Below are 20,224 nucleotides of genomic sequence, written 5' to 3' on the forward strand. Positions count from 1 at the left end.
CTCTAAGGCCTTTTCATGATCAACTTATTATTTTTTTGTTGTGGCTAAAGTTGAAATATACGTTGACACATGAGACAGGTTAATTATAACTGTTTAATTAAAATTGTGCTGTCTTTTTCTTACACAGGGTAAAAAGGTAGGCACTTCTTGGCAGGCTGTGAACTATATTATACATATTTATTTACCTGTAAAATAATTGCCATATGAAAGCTGTTTAACATTGTGTTCTTTAAGCTATGTATTTACCACAGTTTGAAGTTGTTTGGACTTTTGCACTTGTCTTGTTTTTGTAAATGATGGAATTCTGAAAATGTCTTGTTTTGCTATTTTAGCTCACCTGAGCACACTGCTCAGAGGTGAGCTTTTGTGATCACATGATGTCCATCTTCTGATGATGATGTAATTGTCATGCATTATAATCATATGAGCCGCGTCATGACAAAACCAACATTTGCGACCAGCATGGATCCAGACCAGCCTGCGCATCCGCGCAGTCTGATCAGGATCCATGATGTTCGCTTACCAACCCTATTACAAGTAGAGAAACTGAAAGCGAACAGCATGGATCCTGATCAGACTTCGGGGATGCGCAGGCTGGTCTGGATCCATGCTGGTCCCAAACCCACTATGTTGGTATTGTAGTGACACGGCTCATATAATTTTATAAGGAACATCTCCTCCCAAACTATTGGAAAGATTTTTATCAAACTGCACAGGAATTAATCTTATATGTAAATGAAGCCCTCTGCAAAAATAATTATATGTGTGAAATGGCCTTTTTAAATTGAAATACTCAATATTTATGCAGTGGCCTACATTTGAATTGTCAAGCTATGGCTGACAAACTGACCTTAAATGTGGTATTGAACCTTGACCTATAATGATCTGAATGACGATCAAGTGTGCCACTTTCAAAATTCTAGTGTCAGTCTCCAAATAAGGGGTTTCAGTTTCTAAATAAGGGGTTCATAGCACACTGTGGTATGGGAATTCAAATTTTTTATTTTGGATGACCTTGAACCTGACCCAGTTACCTACTTTTGCATTGTAAAAATTACGCCAGTGGTTTCTCCACTATGCAATGGTTTCTCTGGTGAGCAATTTATGGCTATTTTGACTGAGTTTTGTTTTCTCTTGTTGTTTGACATAAATTTACTACATTTTTTAGGTTCCTTTACTCTGTATTCAAGAAATATTCATCACCTTGGTAGTAAACTTATCAGTATTATATTAAGAATATTAACTAAGAGTTTGAACATCCCCATTGATTGTTACACAAATTATCAGATAAAAAAAATATTAATGATAACTTTTTTATGATGGACTAACCAAACTCATGGCATACAATTCTTAATGTCCATTTTTGTTCATCCACGTACCTTACACAGATTCATATCGCCAAACAGTTAAAGTTTATAATTGCTTAATTTTTAAACTACACCAGTTGGACAACAGCTGATATTTGCTGTTGATAATAGTCCAACTTGGCAAAGACCACACATTTGACAATGGCCAGACAGTTTTAGACCTTAGAAGAACATGATTAATAAAGAATAACTTTCAAGTTGAATTGCTTCTACTTGTATTTAGGACAGAAATCTTCTGGACAAAAACATTTAGTAACAGCATATAAAATTAACCTCATCTTTTTAAGACAATATGATGTATAACAAGTTGCTTAGAATTTTAACTGTTTATTTTTCTGATGGAACAAAGAAATGTCAATTAAGTATCAACTATACCATAGAATAATTATAAAATAGTGTGAAATATATTTTGACATAACTTGCTGTTTAGGCCTATTTTGACCTTATCAGACTTACATTTTTTGACAACTTGTTTGAATCTGTCTTCTTTAACTTGTTTCCTAATCTTGTGTAAAAATTGATCTTATAAGATTTTAAATTGTACCCTATTTACATGTGTATTACTATTGTACATAAAGATGAATTGTCATATCCATGGATTATGTGATTTTACACTATATATATGTAGAAAGTTCCCATGAATTATGTGTTTGGAAGTATACGTATGTAGAAAATCCCGATAAATTTTGTGATTTTATACTCTACATGTATGTAGAAAATCCCCATGAATTATATGTTTTTATACTACATCTGAAATGAAATTAACTCATGTAACAGTATTGTTTGTTTCGAACAAGATTTATTTTGTCTCAGTTATTTGAATTAATTCAAATGTAAACTAAAATAATTCTAGAATATTTATTTACAATGTTGTTGTCATCTTGCAGGATTCAGAGAGGTGGTTGGCCTCTTTACAGAAGTCTATACGTTCACAGACCCCTCATTTGATGGGCACAGATGAGGTAGAGTTGAGGCTACGAGAGGCTGTAATGGCTCACCCCTATAACCTCGCACAGGCATTCCAGGAAGCAGACTTTGCCAATATGGGAGTCGTTTCAAAAGATGATTTTAAATCTGTTCTCAGTAAAAATCTCTTCCGACTGTCAGATGAACAGGTTTGTTAGGTTTTAAAACTTCTGTATTATATGTTTTATATTTTAGATAAATTATGTAGGGAAATTTTCTTGTTAAGAATTGGGTCAATACTGCTACAGAATGAAAGAATTCAAATTACATGTAGATTTCAAAAATTGTTGAAAAAAAAAATGACTGTAAAAATTGTTCAAAACAGGAGATCAAGCTTGCTTTGTGCCCTTTTGTGATGATATAAAATGGTAAAACATCTATTTTATTGTTATTTTCCTAAAGAAGGTTTTTGAAATGTGTCTATAAAATTCCAAGATAAATAACATGCATTGTTGTTGTTGTTGTTGTTGGCATTTACTTATATTGAACAAATTGTTTAAAACATGTACAATAGAATGATAATATCACCAAACTGTAGAATTGTTCAGTAAAAATACCCATTTTTTGTTTGAAATTTCAGTCCATTCGATTTTATTTGATTTTTGGCTATATTTCTATTTAAATGTTTTATTTTCTGTTTCTGTATATTTACACAGTATGAGAGGTTATGGCCATGCCTGTCTATCAACGAGTTTGGGAATGTGAATTATCATGAATTCTTGAAAAAGTTTTCGAGTGAGCCACCAAGACCTACAATGTTACCCCCTCCCACGCCACTTCAGAGGTCAAACTCTGTTCTAAATACCAATAGGAGACCTGACAGCATGGCACTGAGAAGATCTACTACCAGGGTAGGTTATAAACCAGTTAATATTTACCCCAATTATCAAGGCCGTCAAATTTTGATGTCAAAGGACATGACATTATTAGTTGGTGTCACATCTGTTTTCTTGTAATTATTCTTAAGAAGCTTTTGTAAAATGTATGTATTAAAATCCAACTACAATATCAGATTATAAAATCCTTGCTAAATCAAGCTATATGTCCCCGCCCCTCAACACACAAAATGCAAGTTGGTCATGTTCCTAACCATTTTAGCCAGCAATGCAGGGACTGATGTTATAAACTTGGCTAATTTTTCCAGCCTTGTGTCAGGAGTGGGAGATCAAAGGTGACTACTGACAGATGCATCAAGCAAAAAAGATCCATCTAGGATTTTTGGTTCAGCAATTTGATGTCAGCACAAGGGTATAAGAATATATAATCACAAAGGGTTCAGAAAAATGCATCAAATTTGAGATGAAGAACATTTTACTTTAAACCCTACCTAGATGTGAACGTTACCACTGGGGAATGTGGTGTTCATTTAAATGTAGCAATTGTTTCTGTTCTATTTTATCTTTTTTATCAAAGCTTACTTTCTGTGTTTTATCTTATTTTCATTCCTCCTTTTCAGCTTGACATGATGCGTCCCGGGGCAATGTCAAGGTCACAGAGTAGGATGGCCACACCCCTTGTAAATGCTGAGGTTGCTGAAAATGTTGTAAAGAACACAATATACAAAAACTGGAAACAAATACAACAAATGTGTCGACAGAAAGATGTAGACAACTCGGGAACCATCAATGTTGTAGACCTTAAAGGTATGTCACTGGTTTAATTGATAAACTTGATTACGTTAAAAGCTTGTAGCTGATTTTAACCATTCTTGAGTCCACTTCCTGGAATTAACTAAAACTGGTGTTATTTGTGGAATCATGGGCCTGACCTCATTAGGGTTTAAATCCATGATCCTTGGGTTTAGAGGCAGACACCATAACCACTACGGTAGGCTATGGGTTCTCTTTTGTTTTTTATTTTAGAAGATTATATTTTACTTCTGTGATTGCTAAAAACTTGTTGATTGCCTTGTATATTATTTAAAGAGATTTTTTTTTCTTCTCCAGAAATATTAGTTCGCTATGGAATGGATTTGAGTAGCCAAGAATTTTTAGACCTATTAACCAAGTATGACTTGAAGGAGAATGGCCAGTTCTGTTACTCAGATTTTCTACGCCACTTTATCTTGAACTTGAAACCCCAGGATGAGCCAAAATCACTACTAGCAAGAAGGAAAATAGCAACACCAAAAATAGCAGTATGTATTTTAACTCTTTGTTCTAATGCACCATTATTATTTACTATAATAATACACCATTTGTTATTTATAAAGGAGTGTTGTGAATAGCAGGGAATGTAAGTCTGGTTTTAACATTCTGTCTGTTCCTTTCTATGGGGTTTTGTTGTGGTGCCAAAATAGTGAGGGGTGGGGATTATGTCCAACTTACCATGTATTGGAGTTCAGTCAATGGAAATTCAACATCTGACACTCTGAAGGCATCTTGCTTACTGTTTGAAGATTTAAGTCAAAGTTCTTGCTATTCTGGGATGTTGTGGCACCTGGTTACAATTGGCTAGTCCTTTAGTTACTCAAGTTCAGTATTTTTTCTTTGAACCAGGAATGGACTGTTCCAAAGTCAGAGATGAACATGTCCTTTGGATAATTCAACTTGGAAAGAATTGATACATGTTCATACTTAAAGATACATTCTAATTATTTTGAGATTTTTTCCCCCAAGTTTCTATTGTGTAAATGTTTCTGTTATGTTGAAGGTATAAGAATTAAAAACAAATGAATTAAATTACTTACTTGATTAATTAAAACTCCAAATTACAGTTTAATCCAGCATTTGCTCAACAGATATTTTTGTTTATTTGTTTTAAATGTTTTGTTCATGCATATAGTCATTTACATTGTTTATTGATAGGTCAGTAAAACTGTCAATTTTGTTGTTTTTTTTACAGAGGAGTGCTGGTTCGACCAGTACACAATTTTTCAGTGCCATGATGCGACTTCAAGATTCTGTCATGACAAACTGGAAGGAAATGAGACGTCAGTTCCGAGCATTGGATCAGGCTGGAACCGGTTTGGTAGATTCCGTAGATTTTCGACATGTTCTACGTCTGTTTAGTGTGAATTTGGACGAGGACGAGTTTTACCATGTGATGTCTTACTATGATAAACATATGGATGGAAAAATCAGCTATAATGACTTTATTAGGGCTTACCTAAACAGTTCATGAGGCAACAAGAAAGAATTTTGTTTCAGAGCTTATATTGTCTGATGTTTTATACTCAGTATTGAAACCTTTGGTGAGATTTTACAAACACAAGTGCTTTAAACAGTCATACCAGTATTATATGGTTTCAGAATAAGAAATATTTAGAGTAATTTTTGTATCATACATTTTATTATTTTGTTGACATTTATTTATATTGAACCTGTTATGCAAAAAAATTTTTTTAATCAAATTACTTTTTGAAAATCAAATAAAAATAGTAAAATGAATTCAATGTGTATATAATTTCTTTTTTTCACATCAGTTTATTGGAAAGCCTGTGATGAGAATAATCTGTGATAATAAGGGGTACAATAGAAATGTTGTTTTTTTATCAATTTTGTTTTTATATGATTACCATTAACTGCCAATTCTTTGTTCTTGTTTTCATTTGTTATGTTTTTATTAGCTCAACTGTGCTCAGAGGTGAGCTTTTATGATTGCATGATGTTCGTCTTCGTATTCAATTTCTTTAAACAGCGTAACCTCTACAGCATGGTACATTTTGACCAAACTGTACACGATTCTTAGTTTGTCCTTCATAAAAGTTTTATAAATGATTTTAGATTGATGCAAAAGTAGAATACAGGCTTTGGGATTAATTTCAGTCTTCAAGTTTGGACCTTTTGTACATGTGACCAAATACTGTATTTTAAAAATTGACATTGTCTAGCAACAGATCTCAAGTGAGCAATAAGAGCCATTTTGGCCTTCTTGTTTATTTTGTTTAAGCAAGCCATGTGATTTTTGCCAAAATGATGTTTTCACTGTTAAGCCAAGAAAACACATCAATTCTCAAACGCTGTACCAAAATATATACATTGTTTATAAAGTAGAAGATAATCAGTAGCATGACCTGTATTTTGAATGTTGTCATAAGAACTATCACATTTATATGAAAAAAGGGCGCTTCCTATAGATGTGTCTAGCTGATTATACATAATCTATTCTAATTTGTTAAATTTTCTTCAGATATTTTCCTGCTGTACTCTGAATGAAAATAAAACAACAAAGTATATTTCCACGCAAGTAAATTTGAAACTTATTTCCAATTCCAATTATGTCTTATATCTGTTTTGTGTGTGACCATTTATTATTCTATTATATTTTTTTTTTTCTTGTTTTTTTAAAATGCCCTTGATTTTGTTGAACAAGGACTTTGTTTTACTATTTTTGTTACCATTTGTCCTTTTACATACATGTAGTCCATTTATTCATGTATTTATATTTTTCAAATACTACATGTATTTAAGGTTTTAGCCAAAAAGAATCTGTGATCAAAATTTTTGATACCTACATGTAATTTTATATGATGTAGAAAGACGTTTCATTTATTTATTGACTTATTTATTTATGATAGTTGCTTGATTTAAAATTTGTCATTCATTAGTAACCTATATTTAGCCATCCTTTATGTAAAAGCATGAAAATGATTTTGTTAACTTTTATTGCTTTATAAATTATAATTTAAATCCATAAGTTAAGATTGGTTTATATGCAAGAAGTCAAGTCTAAAGTAAGTATGAAATATGTGTTTTGGTACTGTCATAGTTTACAATTAATAAAGATTCCAAAAAGGGAAGATTTTTTAAGAGTAACAAAAGCAAAAATAAAAGTTGAAAATTGATTTTAGTTGAGGGTTTTTATGATAGACAAAGGAAAGTGCAACATCTTGTCATGTACCCCTAGCACCAGTTTTAATCAATACTTCAACTAATTCTTAAACCATGTGAAAGATCATAATTTTTAATATTATCGAGTAAGTATCTAAATTCTTGAAACTAGATTTTGTAACGATTTATCTCCAACAAAATTTATCAAAAGAAAAATATTGTAAATGTAGAAGAACTGTCAAGAAATTAAATACTTTGCATAAAGTTAGATATATTTCTTATTATGCAATACATTGTATCAATTTTTTGAGAAATATCAAAATCTTAGCTTTATATGATAGTTATGCAGCTTTACTTCAGTTATTAAAGCAATCTTGATATAATTGTGTGTTTTATATACTGACTGTCTCTTGTTCTATCATAAAGTTTCTGTTAGGATATCTTGTTGTGAAAAGTATTCTATTATAGTTTTTTTATACAATAAATAAATTTTCTGCTATATTATAATAAGGTTTGTTTTTATTTCTGTGAATATAAAACGAGAACAAAGTTCAGCAAGGCAAGGTGACATTCACAGAACATAGCCCTCAACCCAGCAATGTTAAGCCTCATGTATGTTTTCTACTAGCCTCTGTGAAATGAATAATCACTTACTAAAAATAATAATAGTTCTCTTTAAAAGAAATCCACTATTTAAATTCTATCGTGAGAGGAGGCCGCCTGACTTCGAAAAAGTTTGTGGTTCCATATTTTGTATATAATGTATTAAGTAATGACCAAGAAAAGTGGTCACCATTTTACCTATACAGGAGTAGTTGTAATGCCAAATGGCATGAAACAATATATAATTGTAAATGCCGTTCGGAATGTGTAAATTACTTTCACAATATTTTACTTTCAAATAATTTTTTAAACATTTCATGAAAATTAGCATGGATCTGGAGGCATGCTGCTTTAAGAAACTTCTCTAAAATCATCTTTTGTCATCTTTTAAGTTAACACAAACTATTTGATGTCAACCAATTTTATGAATGTTACCCCTATAGGATCTAGCGCCCAGATTATCATGTTTTCGAGCCACCAATGGTATTTTAAATAATGACGTCACAGTGGAAAACAAGCTCTTGTGTGAGAATAGTTTATCAAATCCATACATATATAATAAGTAAACAGTCAAAATAAAATTAGTTGGATACCATTTTGATATACAAGGTCATTGTGACCATGACCCATTGACACCAAAATCAATAGTGGTCATTCACTGGCCAAGATCAATGCACTTCTGAAGTTTGAGTGTTGAGGGCCCACGAGTTGTTAAATAAGTCAGAAATGATTTTGATATTAAAGGTCAATGTGACTCTGACCTCAAAATAATTAAGGGTCATTTGAGGGCAAAGGGCTCATGGGGTTTCATTATTAAGAAACAATTTTACATGCAAGACGAATGGAACCTTTGGCCCACTTGACACCAAAATCAATAGGAGACATGTACTTGCCACCTCTAATGTACCTGTTAATTTTATGGGCAAAAGACCCATGGGATGTAGTTATTGGTTTTCATATAAAAGATCAATTTGACATCTACTTTTGACCCTAAAATCAATAGTGAAGGTGTTCTCAAGTTATTGATTGGAAATGGTTCGGTCTACGTACCAACCAATATATTCAAAGCAATATACCCCCACTTCTTATAAGTGGGGCATAAATATAATGCATAAAACTTACGGTGTTAACTCGTGTTCACCAGAGTGTATATGTATACATTGTATATAAAAACAAAGTGCATTATAAAAACAAAATATTTTATTGCATGCATTTAATACAATACACATAACATTAAAGCAGATAATCATTATAAAAGTATATTCCTTTAGGATCGGTGGGTCTTTTCGTTCTTTACAAGTAATTATGAATTATATAACTTAACTAGTATTGGCTATACTAAACAATGACTATATAATTCCTTCTTTGGTTAAAGTCCTAACATAAAGTAGTCCAGAAATATTTTTTATAACTAAAATTGGCTAAACTAAACAGCGAGTCTTTTATTCATTCTTTAAATGAGGTCCATACAAATCATAATACTGTTGAACCATCATAAAATTCATAGATTAACACTTTTATCAAAACACATGAAATTTACTTTTAAACATTTAAGGTTCAATGGTAAGTCTTAACTCAAAAACCAAGAGCATATTAATAAGCTTGAAATTTTCAATGTAACCATCATCTTAACAATGTTAACCCTTACCAGCCTTTAATTTTCAGTTATCATAGTTGCCTTGCTTTGAGTATGACACAGTCCATTTGACACAGTCCATTTGTAAGTTAAAGGGTTTCAAAATAAAAATTAAGAATTGAGCAGTCAACAATATAGAGTCTAATCAGACAGCATAAATGTACCAGCTGACGGGACTTTATACTGGTGGAATAGACAAGTCATGATCTATATCTACAACCATTTAAAACATTAAACTGCAAAAGTGTTAATTTACTAGTACTAAAGTGACATTACACCCATTCAAGAGTGTATAGTGAGTAAACAGCTGAAAGTCAAAATAAGTTTAAATTTTGCCGTAATTCCTTTCAAATTTAAAATTTACTTCGCATAAACGATTAATTCACTCACGTGGCCCAAGGAAACATCTTTAAATATCCATTGGAATTTATATAAATATCCATCATCGGAATTTACTCATAAAAAGAGCTGGATTTAGGCAGATTTATATTTCATCCTAAACATTTTTCAATATCAACTGTTGGTAAATCTTTTAGATATATGGTTAATTCAGCTTAACTTGCCAATGAAAATAGGATAATGTCACTTTAACAAGTTTACCCTGTAAATGATTCCTCTAAATGTTAATACAAAACAACAATACAAAACATTTTTTTAAAAAGCAGCAACAATAAACAAGAGGGCCTGTATTGCCCTTTTATCGCTCACCTGAATAAAGATTGCATGTCAACATCTTCCCAAGGGAAAACATAACAATATCAAACCCTAATTGCAAAAAGATATTTTGTAATGTTTGGCCCATCAGTTAAGAAAATCTACATAAAAGACCAAAGATTACTGCAGACCTTTACTAGCTATTTTAAACTTCATGATATATACACTGGACAACAGTCATTTGAACAAATTTGGTACAGCTTAATGTAATCAACATCTAAGTCAAGTTTCAACAAATTTGGCCCAAATGCCTTTTAAGCAATGTCAGATGAAATAATTGTGGACAGACAGCCACAGATCCTTGAAGCTCACATTAGCATTATATGCTCAGATGAGCTAAAACTCTATAAAATACAAGCAAAAGCATGCAACTTACAAGTAGGTAAAATGAAATGCATACTAACACATGAATATAAAAATAAGATACATCAAAAAGTAAAAGTTTTACACAATCTTAAAACATAAACATACTAAACTTTTAGTCTCAGATAATATTGAATTTAAGAAATAAAGATCCCTTAATTGATTTTCTGTATTAAACTGCTCTCATTTGAAAACTCAGTCACTGATGTTTATGAAAAATAAGGTAAAAGTGAATGTAAAATTTAAAACAACATAAAAAAACACCTTTGTAAACAATGAAAACATTCCTGTGTACTAAAACGTGGCAAAAATATTAGTAATTAAAGTAAAACAAAAATCACAAATCTTCATTTTATATATCAACCTTATATTGCACACAAAACAATTTGAAAACATCCTAAAAGTTAAGTATTAACCATTTAACACCATACAGAAAACAATTTCGGCTAAAATAATTGGAGGGCAATATACATAAAGATAAAGAACTTTTCTTTGGTGTACTGAATATTCCTGTCTAAATTACCCATACAATTCATTGTAAAACAGTGAGGCTTTTCATACAGTATATGAGATTCTATAATATAGTAATTTAAGAATAATAAATCTACATCATTCTGTACAAGGTTTGCATAGATACATGTAATAAACATAACACTTCTCACTCTTAAAAAAATTATGATTCTAAAATCTAAAAAAAAAAGAACATACTTATTACTCAAACTGTAATTATTGTCAAATTATTGATTGCAAGATTCCAAAATAACTATTTGTGGAAATAAAAAATGAAACAACAGATGCCTCCATTTTGCTTCTATGTAAACAGACCACTCTTACAGGAGAAATTGAGGCACTTTAGGGGGAAAATACATGTAGTTGGCATTGTAATATTATACAGAACTGATGATAATTCAAGAAATTAATTTGCATTATTAATTATAAAAGCATAGATATAATGTATATAAATGTATATAACAGTTTAAATGATATGCTAGGTAACAGATGATATAAGTTTTAAAAATACAAAACCTACAAATGTAATAATGTTAGCACTGTAATAAACACAGAACTATACAAATAGCACCAAGTAACAGATTCTTTCTCCATTTTCAAAGGGGCTCCACTAAGGGTTTTACGACATGACAGGACTGGAAATATCTTCTTAGATCTGTGAGGCATTTGATGTAGATCTGGTCTGGATAAAAAGCTTGTGTGCAAAGTTTTAGAACATTTCCTCATTGGGTTTTGTTGCAAAGCTTTTCACTCATAACTGGCAAAATCCCGAAAAATTGATATTCATATTAATTTTAACTATATTTCTCTATTATCTTTAGCGGATTTTTCCGTTTTAAGGCCTTCACTTTATCTATGTAAGAATTTCAAATTTTATGTTTTAGGCTTTTTGACCACAGTGGAGCTCCTTCAAATCTCTTCAGGCAAACATATTGTCTGCTTCACATTAAACATTATTTGTGTACAAATTTTTGTTTATATTTCAAAATGGTTTTCTATAACAAATGAAGTGTCAGTATATAAAAATAATCAGTACAGAGATTCTTGAATAATAGGCAGCATCTCCCTTCAACAAATACAAAAACTCAAAACTAGTTATTGTTCAAGAGTCCTATACAGAAAGTCTCATCTAATTAACTTTCAACAAATTTTATTAATCTCATTAAATGACTTAAATTCTTAATATGATAGAAATCTGTAATCTTAAAACTCAATGTTTTTCTCACAATACACAAGTACCAGAATAAATAAACTGAGATCTTATTTAAAGTATTATCCTTTCAGCTGGTAATATCAGAAGCTTCAAACTTGCATAGACAATTGTAAGTTCAAACTAGTGATGAGATGGTATTATATCCAACACACTAGTTAACAGAATATTTTGAGAAGGATGGTTGTTATTAAGCTGGTAACGAGAGACACCTTGATCATATCAGCGGCACTGTCTGGTACTACATCTGAATACATGATTGGGTAGTAGTGGTAGCCATCCAACACACGTCTGAAATTACATACATTACAAGAATCTTTAAATCAGCACTTGTAAAGGTAAATAGCTTTACCAGACAGTTTGTAACTTGTAGAATATTTCAATATTGATAAAAAATTATACAAAACTACCCAGATCAACTATTATGTTTGTAAATTTCCTACAGTGGGTGGTGTCATCACTAAACACATTAAAATAGCCTTTGAATATTTTTTTAGAGAACGTTTTATTCTTTTCTTTCATATACAACTTATGCGTTTTATTGACAAAATCACTCATTCCCTCGAAATATCACAATTTTACGTATGAAAACAATGTCATTGTACAGTTGAACAATTTTGCTAGTATATTTAGAAAAATATAGCTTTACATTTTTATAAAGTAATAATGCATCAATCAACCAGACAGTCACGCATAATGTACAATTCATTTATTTTATTCAGGGGAATCCTTTCCCGGCTTTTCATTGCATATATATAGTTAAGGCAAAATATATAAATGTGGAAACTGCGCATGAAAAAATCTAACTTAAAAAATCTGCTTGGACATTTATATGGAAAAGTTGTAAAGATCTTTAAATATCTTAATACAGCCTTATTCTAGAATCATGCAAGAAAATTGTTCCAACCAGCTAAACAATGAATAGCATGGATTTAAACCTTTCCCTGCTAGAACCAAAACTGAACAAGAATTTGTAACAGAGTAACCAATGTCCCTTGCCCAAGGGAAGTTTTACATGAAGCACAAAATTGTGCTATTACAAAGATTGAAGTACGGATCTGGACTTAAAAGTGCAAAATTTGGATCAATGCTAGAGCTGCACATGCAAGTAACAATAAATTCATAAAAGAAATATAATGAAATAACTCCTGTGTATGTGTCAACAGAAATACTCTTGTATTCTGGCCAGACTCTATATTTTTGTCTGTCTATCTTTAACTTTTGATATCCCAAAAGTTTACAATAGACAATTCCAAACTGGGAGCTGGACAAGTCCATTTAAGAAATTCAGAAGGTTAAGGGTTGTATTTCTCTAATAAATACTGCTCACAAACCTGTAATTCATGGTAAGATAGTGCAGTCCCTGACCAACATTTCCACCATCATCTCTGAAGAATCTAGCAAGTTCTAGCTGAATAGCTTTCGTGATTGAATTTGTCAACACTCTTTGTGGAGTACTACCAGATACTGTTGTCAGCTAAAAATAGGATTATTAACAAGTAATGCTATGTTTATGTTTTCTGATAAAAGTTTTGTCATTTCTAATAAATGACATGCATACGTTTGGATGATTTTTTCTATTTTTCACCCACTTACATTACAATCGTACTGACTTAATATCATTACAACATATTAACAACATATCAAAATATAACCTATCACTAACAACTGTTTTTCTTCATTTTTGTTCAGACTTCCTTTTTTTTATTACAGATTACATAGATTATTATTTAAGGTTAATTACAAAACATTTACATTTTTGTGCTATTCTAATGCATTGTATGACCTTGTTGATTGTGAAAACAAATGTATTACTACTTCCCCTGCTGGCATGATGGATTACAAATGTACACTACTGTAAAACACTTATTTTTCGCGAGAACCTTATTTCGTGAATTTGAGGCAAAATGTCCAAAATAATTATTTCGCGTCAACATGAATTCGCGTCTTCCCGAAAAATGTGAAACCGGAAACCCGATGTCATTTGGATATTTTCTGTCCTGTCCGTTCACTAACTTTGCGTCGTTTATTGTGCGACGAATGCATTTATATCTGTATCGATTTTTCTGATAGCTTGCTAATCTTCTTGTTAAGTGAAACCGTCTGTCTAAACATATGTCAATAAAGTTTGCTGTGTTTGTCATGTATTGTCCATTCAAAGGCAAGCAGACGAAAATCAATTAAACGGTACTGTAATTTGCCTAACCTGTAGTAAACGATTATGTTTACCCTCCAGCTTAAATTGTAGTACAATACAATAGGATACAATAAATAGAAATGTTACAAACAACTCGCAGGTGCTAAAGAATGAGATGATCAAGCGTGGGTGGGTGCAGGCCGGTATTGTTCAATAGACATTGACCTTAATAAATTGTGTTGGAATTTAATTAATCCATTTAGTTGGACAGATTTTCACATTAATTAGAACAATCTGTAGAAATGCCATTAAAATTTTGTGAGACGCATTGATTTGTTTATACTTAATTCTAGTGCAAGTCATAGTAACCTTCCTTGACACAGGTAATATGCAGCGAAGAAGTTTTTTTCCAATTCCTCAATAATACCAAATTGTTACAGGTAAATATTTCATACTAGTAATCTGTACAATATGTATATGCTGCAACACTTGAATTGCTACATGATGTAACTAGAACTGGTTTCGATACTTTCCCGCAGATATATATCCATGTGTACGCATTTTCGGATAGTGTTCATTTTCGGACAAGTGTATAGACAAAGTGAAATATTTGCGAGAAATATGAATTCGCGTCTTAGAAAACTCGCGAATATTAGCGAAAATAAATTTCTCGCGAATAATAAGTGTTTTACAGTATTAACTTGAGTCATACTATCATTCACAATAGCAAAACTGTGCAATATTCCTTATATATATTTCTTGAAATCTTAAATCAGTAAATTTTAACAATTTCTTGACTACAAAATATATTGTTTACACATTGAACGCCAAAGCACCTTTTAACCATCTTAGGCCCTAGCTGTCATACTGAAGACTGATGTCATGAGTAACGACCCCGACCAGCCAGCCAGCCAGCATAACCTTGCTATCTCACTACACTCTTATACGGATGGCTGTCAGTCTTAGAATAGTAATTATAATATCCTTGTAATTATTGAAATCAAGACAGGTAAAGTCCATTACAAGATTTGGCAGAATAATAATTACTTTATGCTTAATTGCTGAATCAGGAGTACTTACAGACAGCTCTAGATTTATAGTAATATTATATCATCCAATGTTAACGATATTGTCTTCTTTAAAGAAGACAATAATATATCATCCAATACTTACAATACCATCGTCTTTAGAGAAGACAATAATAACAACTTCATCACACACATCCCAACCGTTCCAGCGTTTATTCAGTAAATCAAGAGCAAATTGATTCACCAATGCTTTCCTACTGTCTACTGTATCCTTCACTCTGAAATACACAACATGATACATCTGTCATAATTTTACTGAAAGGGAAGCTAAAGATTTTTTTTTTCAAATAAATACTTAAATAAATCCTTTAAGGTAATTTTGTAAAAATGATTCATAAGTTGGTAATAAATGCTATTGTATCTCAACATCTACTTTATCTTTACAAGACATGCAATTATGCTAATCTTAAACAAGCTTATCATAAAGTTACCATATCAACTAAGACTATGCTCAATGTTTCACCTTAGCACCATTTTGTAAACAAATTAAATCTGAGTAACTATATGATATATTTGTTTCATTAATTGGGTTTTACTTCACACCAATACAGTATAGGTCATATGGCGATGTTCCAGCTTTACTGGTGGAGAGAGACTTCCATGCATTATTTCAGACACGAACGGGCACCTGAGTAGAACCACAGACGTTCCATAAACTACCCTATATGATGAAAAAAGTTATGTATACTTTTCTGGTTTATAGATTTTCTTCACAAGAGCAATAGCCATGATATATCCCTTGTTGTAGCCGTTCCTCTCACAGGAATAACGTGAACATGGACATTTTGTATCATTCTGTAGGTTTAACAGAATATGGTCTAGGAAATCAGCTAGAAAAAGTAAGTACATTTTATTACAAAAAATTTAAGTATTTAGGTAGAAAAATTAAATGATGACTTACAAGATTGATAATAATTCAAGTACAATAATGAGCATGCAATAATCCCAATAGTCCCCTTAAAAATTGAAATTATACATATCGAAATTCAATTGACATCAAAAGTTTTAGCCTTACATGTAAAAAAAAACCTGTTTTTAGCAAACAATATACAGAATGGTAAGATTGCAAAGATAATCAGGCTGGCCTGGCTCTATACTGGTACCATGGGTAAGTCAATATCATCACTGACATTCAAACATTTAAATACATGCACCTTCAAAGTGTTATAAGTAAGAAACTTTAAGCAACAATTTTACCTGCTCTTTTGCTGATTAATTTATTAGGATCACACACATAGGATGACTTGTATCTACCACAAGCTTCTGGGTCTTCTTGAGGGTTAGGATAATCCGAGGCAGTCCATTCAATCAAAACACAATGTGACAGACCAACCAAACAACACAACAGTAACACTACACTCTTCATCTTGGTGCCTAAAATGACAATATATAATTTCTGAGAATTTTTAAATCTGTGAAATGGTATAACCTAATCCAAGCTTAATTAGACTTAGACCTTTTACTGGGCAACTGCATCCTTTCTACTAGTTCTAAGTCAGTATTGTTTATATTTTAGTCTTGTTGTTTTCTTTTTACTTGCTTCTATGTATTAAATTGCACCTTAGTCCTTATATATATTTAATAGCTTTTAAGCTCCAAAATTTGAAAGTCAGAGAGTGAATGTCTGACATTGGAAGTCAAAATATATGCATGTAGGTAGGAGGAAAATCATTATATTTTGGAAGTCACAAGCCAAAATCAAGGAATAACTGACTTCAAAATTAACGGAAGCCGTGCTAAGTCTTAAAGGGACTCCACTGAGGTATACCCTAAAAACATAACATTTGAATTTCTTAAATAAATGAGCTTGGGCACTGTAAACAGAGATATATATGCAAAGATAGTTAAGAAATATACTTTGAACTAAATTGAAAATCATATTTTATGCCTTTCTTGGCCCAATTTGAGTAAAAAGCGTTTAAATGCATTTCATTTTTGGTAATTTTTTACAATTTGAATAATTATTCTGGTAAAATGAAGTGTGCAAATGATCTGAAATTTTGAACAAAGTGTAGTGGTCTAAACCTACATCAAATGGTACATTTATCTGGAAAAAAAATATTTTTAGTACCATCATGTCAAAAATCCTCAGTGGAGTCCCTTTAAAATGTAGATCAATATAGATGCAGATGTGAATTCAAACAGTGGTCATCCTTCCTACCCTGATAAACGTACAAACAATATCTCAATGTGTATTACAGTAATTTTAACTGATGGACACAAACTATACATTAAAACTGAACTGATTTAAACTGAACTGATTTGTGTTAACAAGTATACATTCTCTAGATATTTGACATATAAGTATATGCATAACAGACAACTGTAAAGAATGATGTACTTTACAAAAAGTATGTGGGTGTGTGCACTCCCTCCAGGCATTCCTGGTGATTAATGTCTCAATGTTTACATTGTTTGTGAATTAAACTGCTAAATGATTCGTTATTCATTTAATCAAAACATATATATTTGTACAAACATTCATTATATTAAAACAATCATTGTTTATTATAAATTCATTTTATGACAGTCTATTGACGAAAATCTATGAAATGTCAAAACATAAATTATTTGCTACCAACTGGACCTGTTCAACGCTATATTTCACGCTAATTGATTGAAAACGCATGTGAAATGCATGATATATATATGAAAATTACATTACTAACATAAACGTGGCTATACTTTATAAATTTTAACATGAAATAATCAAAATCAAAGATAAATAAAGATTACCACTTTTATCTCTCAACTTCAGCAACTTTTCTAAACAGCGCCGCCTTGCGACCAAATGCGATAATCATAAAAACACCACAAAGAATTGAAATGACAAAAAAGATGGCGTCGATTGATTGTGGTGTTTGTTTTGGAGAGTGGTGTCCCTATAGAAACATGATGATTTGCAAATTTAATACAAAATTACATTTTAATATTAAACTTATCTTTAGACATTATTCATTTTAAACATATTTACATTGCCTTTGAAATCGGTGATTTTTCGCATATTATCACATAGTGCAGTAGCCGATATAAATGGAAATGATAATTTATTCAAGGTTGTCAAACCTGTCCCAGCACATACAAAACAAAATCCGCAATAATATGCTTCTTCTTGACTTATAACTATGTGTGGTAACTACAGCTTAACTTTAAATGCATATTCATAATTTAATACTGAAATCATGGAATTGGTCATACCACGCTTTGTTCTGGCCTACTTTGACCACTACATAGTCTGGCTGAGACTTCACCAGAACATTTCTGCTTATATTACAAAGGTTACAATAGGTAGATTTTTAGTATTGAAAAGTATATTGAACTTAGTCTGTTGCAAAAGAACGTGTGCACATGATAACTTGGATATTCTGTATACTTATTTGAGAAAAAAGTGGCAAACTTGCATGGTATCATAATTTGCAAAATTAACCACACAATTATGTACTTTGTACGTATTGAAAATTTGAGAATTGTCATAATTGTGGTGGAAGTATTGTTCATTGAGCGAGTAATACTCAGATCTAGTATAATTCATAAAGAGTAGTCTAGTGGTCAGTGAGTTCAATTGATGGAGTGAGATAAGGTTGTATTCAGTGATCCATATTCAAGGAGTGAGTAGATAGTGCTCAGTAAGTCATAATCACGTAATAAATACGTAGTGGTCAATGAGTAATAATCATGTAGTAATTTAAGTATTAATTGCTCCGTGAGTAATATTCATAGAGTGAGTAGGTAGTGCTTAGTGAGTCATATTCACGGAGTAAGAAGGTAGTGCTAAGTGAGTCATATTCACGATGTGAGTAGTTAGTGCTTAGTGGGTCATATTCACGGAGTAAGAAGGTAGTGCTTAGTGTGTCATATTCACGGAGTAAGAAGGTAGTGCTAAGTGAGTCATATTCGCGGAGTGAGTACGTTGTGCTTAGTGAGTCATATTCACGGAGTGAGTAGGAAGTGCTTAGTGAGTCATATTCACGGAGTAAGAAGGTAGTGCTAAGTGTGTCATATTCACGGAGAGAGTATGTAATGCTCAGTGAGTCATATTCACGGAGGGTGTAGTTAGTGCTAAGTAAGTCATATTCACGGAGTAATTAGGTAGTGGTCAGTGAGTAATATTCACGGAGTGAATGGGTAGTGGTCAGTGTGTCATATTCACGGAGTGAGTGAGAAGTGCTTAGTGAGTCATAATCACAGAGTGAGTAGGTATAGTGCTCAGTGAGTCATATTTACGGAGTGTGTAGATAGTGCTCAGTGAGTCATATTTACGGAGTGAGTAGGTAGTGCCCAGTGAGTCATATTCACGAAGTGAGTAGGTAGTGCTCAGTTAGCCATATTAACGGAGTGAGTAGGTAGTACTCAGTGAGTCATATTCAAGGAGTGTGTAGGTAGTGCTGAGTGAGTCATATTAACGGAGTGAGTAGGTAGTGATCAGAGAGTAATATTCACGGATTAAGTAGGTTGTGCTAATTAGTGAGTCATATTAACGGAGCGAGTAGGTATTGCTCAGTGTGTCATATTCACGGAGTGAGTAGGTAGTGTACAGCGAGTCATATTAACGGAGTGTGTTGGTAGTACTCAGTGACTCATATTCAAGGAGTGAGTAGGTAGTGCTCAGTGAGTCATATTCAAGGAGTGAGTAGTTAGTGCTTTGCGAGTCATATTCACGGAGTGAGTAGATAGTGCTCAGTAAGTCATATTCATGGAGTGAGTATGTAGTGCACAGTGAGTCATATTTATAGAGTGAGTAAGTAGTTCACAGTGACTTACATTCACGGAGTGAGTACGTAGTTCACAGTGAGTCATATTCAGGGAGTGAGTAAATAGTGCTCAGTGAGTAATATTTATAGAGTGAGTAAGTAGTTCA

The 20,224-nt window shown here is 32.0% G+C and overlaps 2 protein-coding genes across 2 annotated transcripts in view; one reads left to right on the forward strand and one right to left on the reverse strand.

The window, feature by feature from the left end:
• Window positions 1-7,119, forward strand: part of LOC132751739 (EF-hand calcium-binding domain-containing protein 6-like) — a 53,698-nt gene extending 46,579 nt beyond the window's left edge. The window contains exons 28-32 of the mRNA XM_060741953.1: window positions 2,255-2,482; window positions 2,990-3,184; window positions 3,790-3,976; window positions 4,280-4,470; window positions 5,178-7,119. Coding sequence (XP_060597936.1) covers window positions 2,255-2,482; window positions 2,990-3,184; window positions 3,790-3,976; window positions 4,280-4,470; window positions 5,178-5,456 — 1,080 coding nt within the window. The 3' untranslated portion in view covers window positions 5,457-7,119. The remainder of the gene's footprint in view (window positions 1-2,254; window positions 2,483-2,989; window positions 3,185-3,789; window positions 3,977-4,279; window positions 4,471-5,177) is intronic.
• Window positions 7,120-8,890: 1,771 nt separating this feature from the next.
• Window positions 8,891-18,232, reverse strand: LOC132751741 (uncharacterized). The gene is made up of 6 exons (XM_060741955.1): window positions 18,103-18,232; window positions 16,564-16,740; window positions 16,055-16,196; window positions 15,452-15,584; window positions 13,476-13,618; window positions 8,891-12,432 (listed from the first exon to the last, which is right to left on the reverse strand). Exons 2-6 carry the CDS (start codon window positions 16,730-16,732, stop codon window positions 12,300-12,302), a joined length of 720 nt encoding a protein of 239 aa, XP_060597938.1. The 5' UTR covers window positions 16,733-16,740; window positions 18,103-18,232; the 3' UTR covers window positions 8,891-12,299.
• Between the last annotated feature and the right edge of the window lie 1,992 nt (window positions 18,233-20,224).

Source organism: Ruditapes philippinarum, unplaced genomic scaffold (genome assembly GCF_026571515.1).
Source record: "Ruditapes philippinarum isolate M1 unplaced genomic scaffold, ASM2657151v2 ctg76_1_1_1_1, whole genome shotgun sequence".
Taxonomy (NCBI): Eukaryota; Metazoa; Mollusca; class Bivalvia; order Venerida; family Veneridae; genus Ruditapes; species Ruditapes philippinarum.

Excerpts from the sequence above, each read along its gene's own strand:
- LOC132751741 (XM_060741955.1), bottom strand. The coding sequence starts at position 16,732 with ATGAAGAGTGTAGTGTTACTGTTGTGTTGTTTGGTTGGTCTGTCACAT. Across the intron at positions 16,197-16,563 it reads ATTAATCAGCAAAAGAGCAG|CTGATTTCCTAGACCATATT; the intron begins GTAAAATTGTTG and ends TACTTTTTCTAG. Across the intron at positions 12,433-13,475 it reads TATCTTACCATGAATTACAG|ACGTGTGTTGGATGGCTACC; the intron begins GTTTGTGAGCAG and ends ATGTAATTTCAG.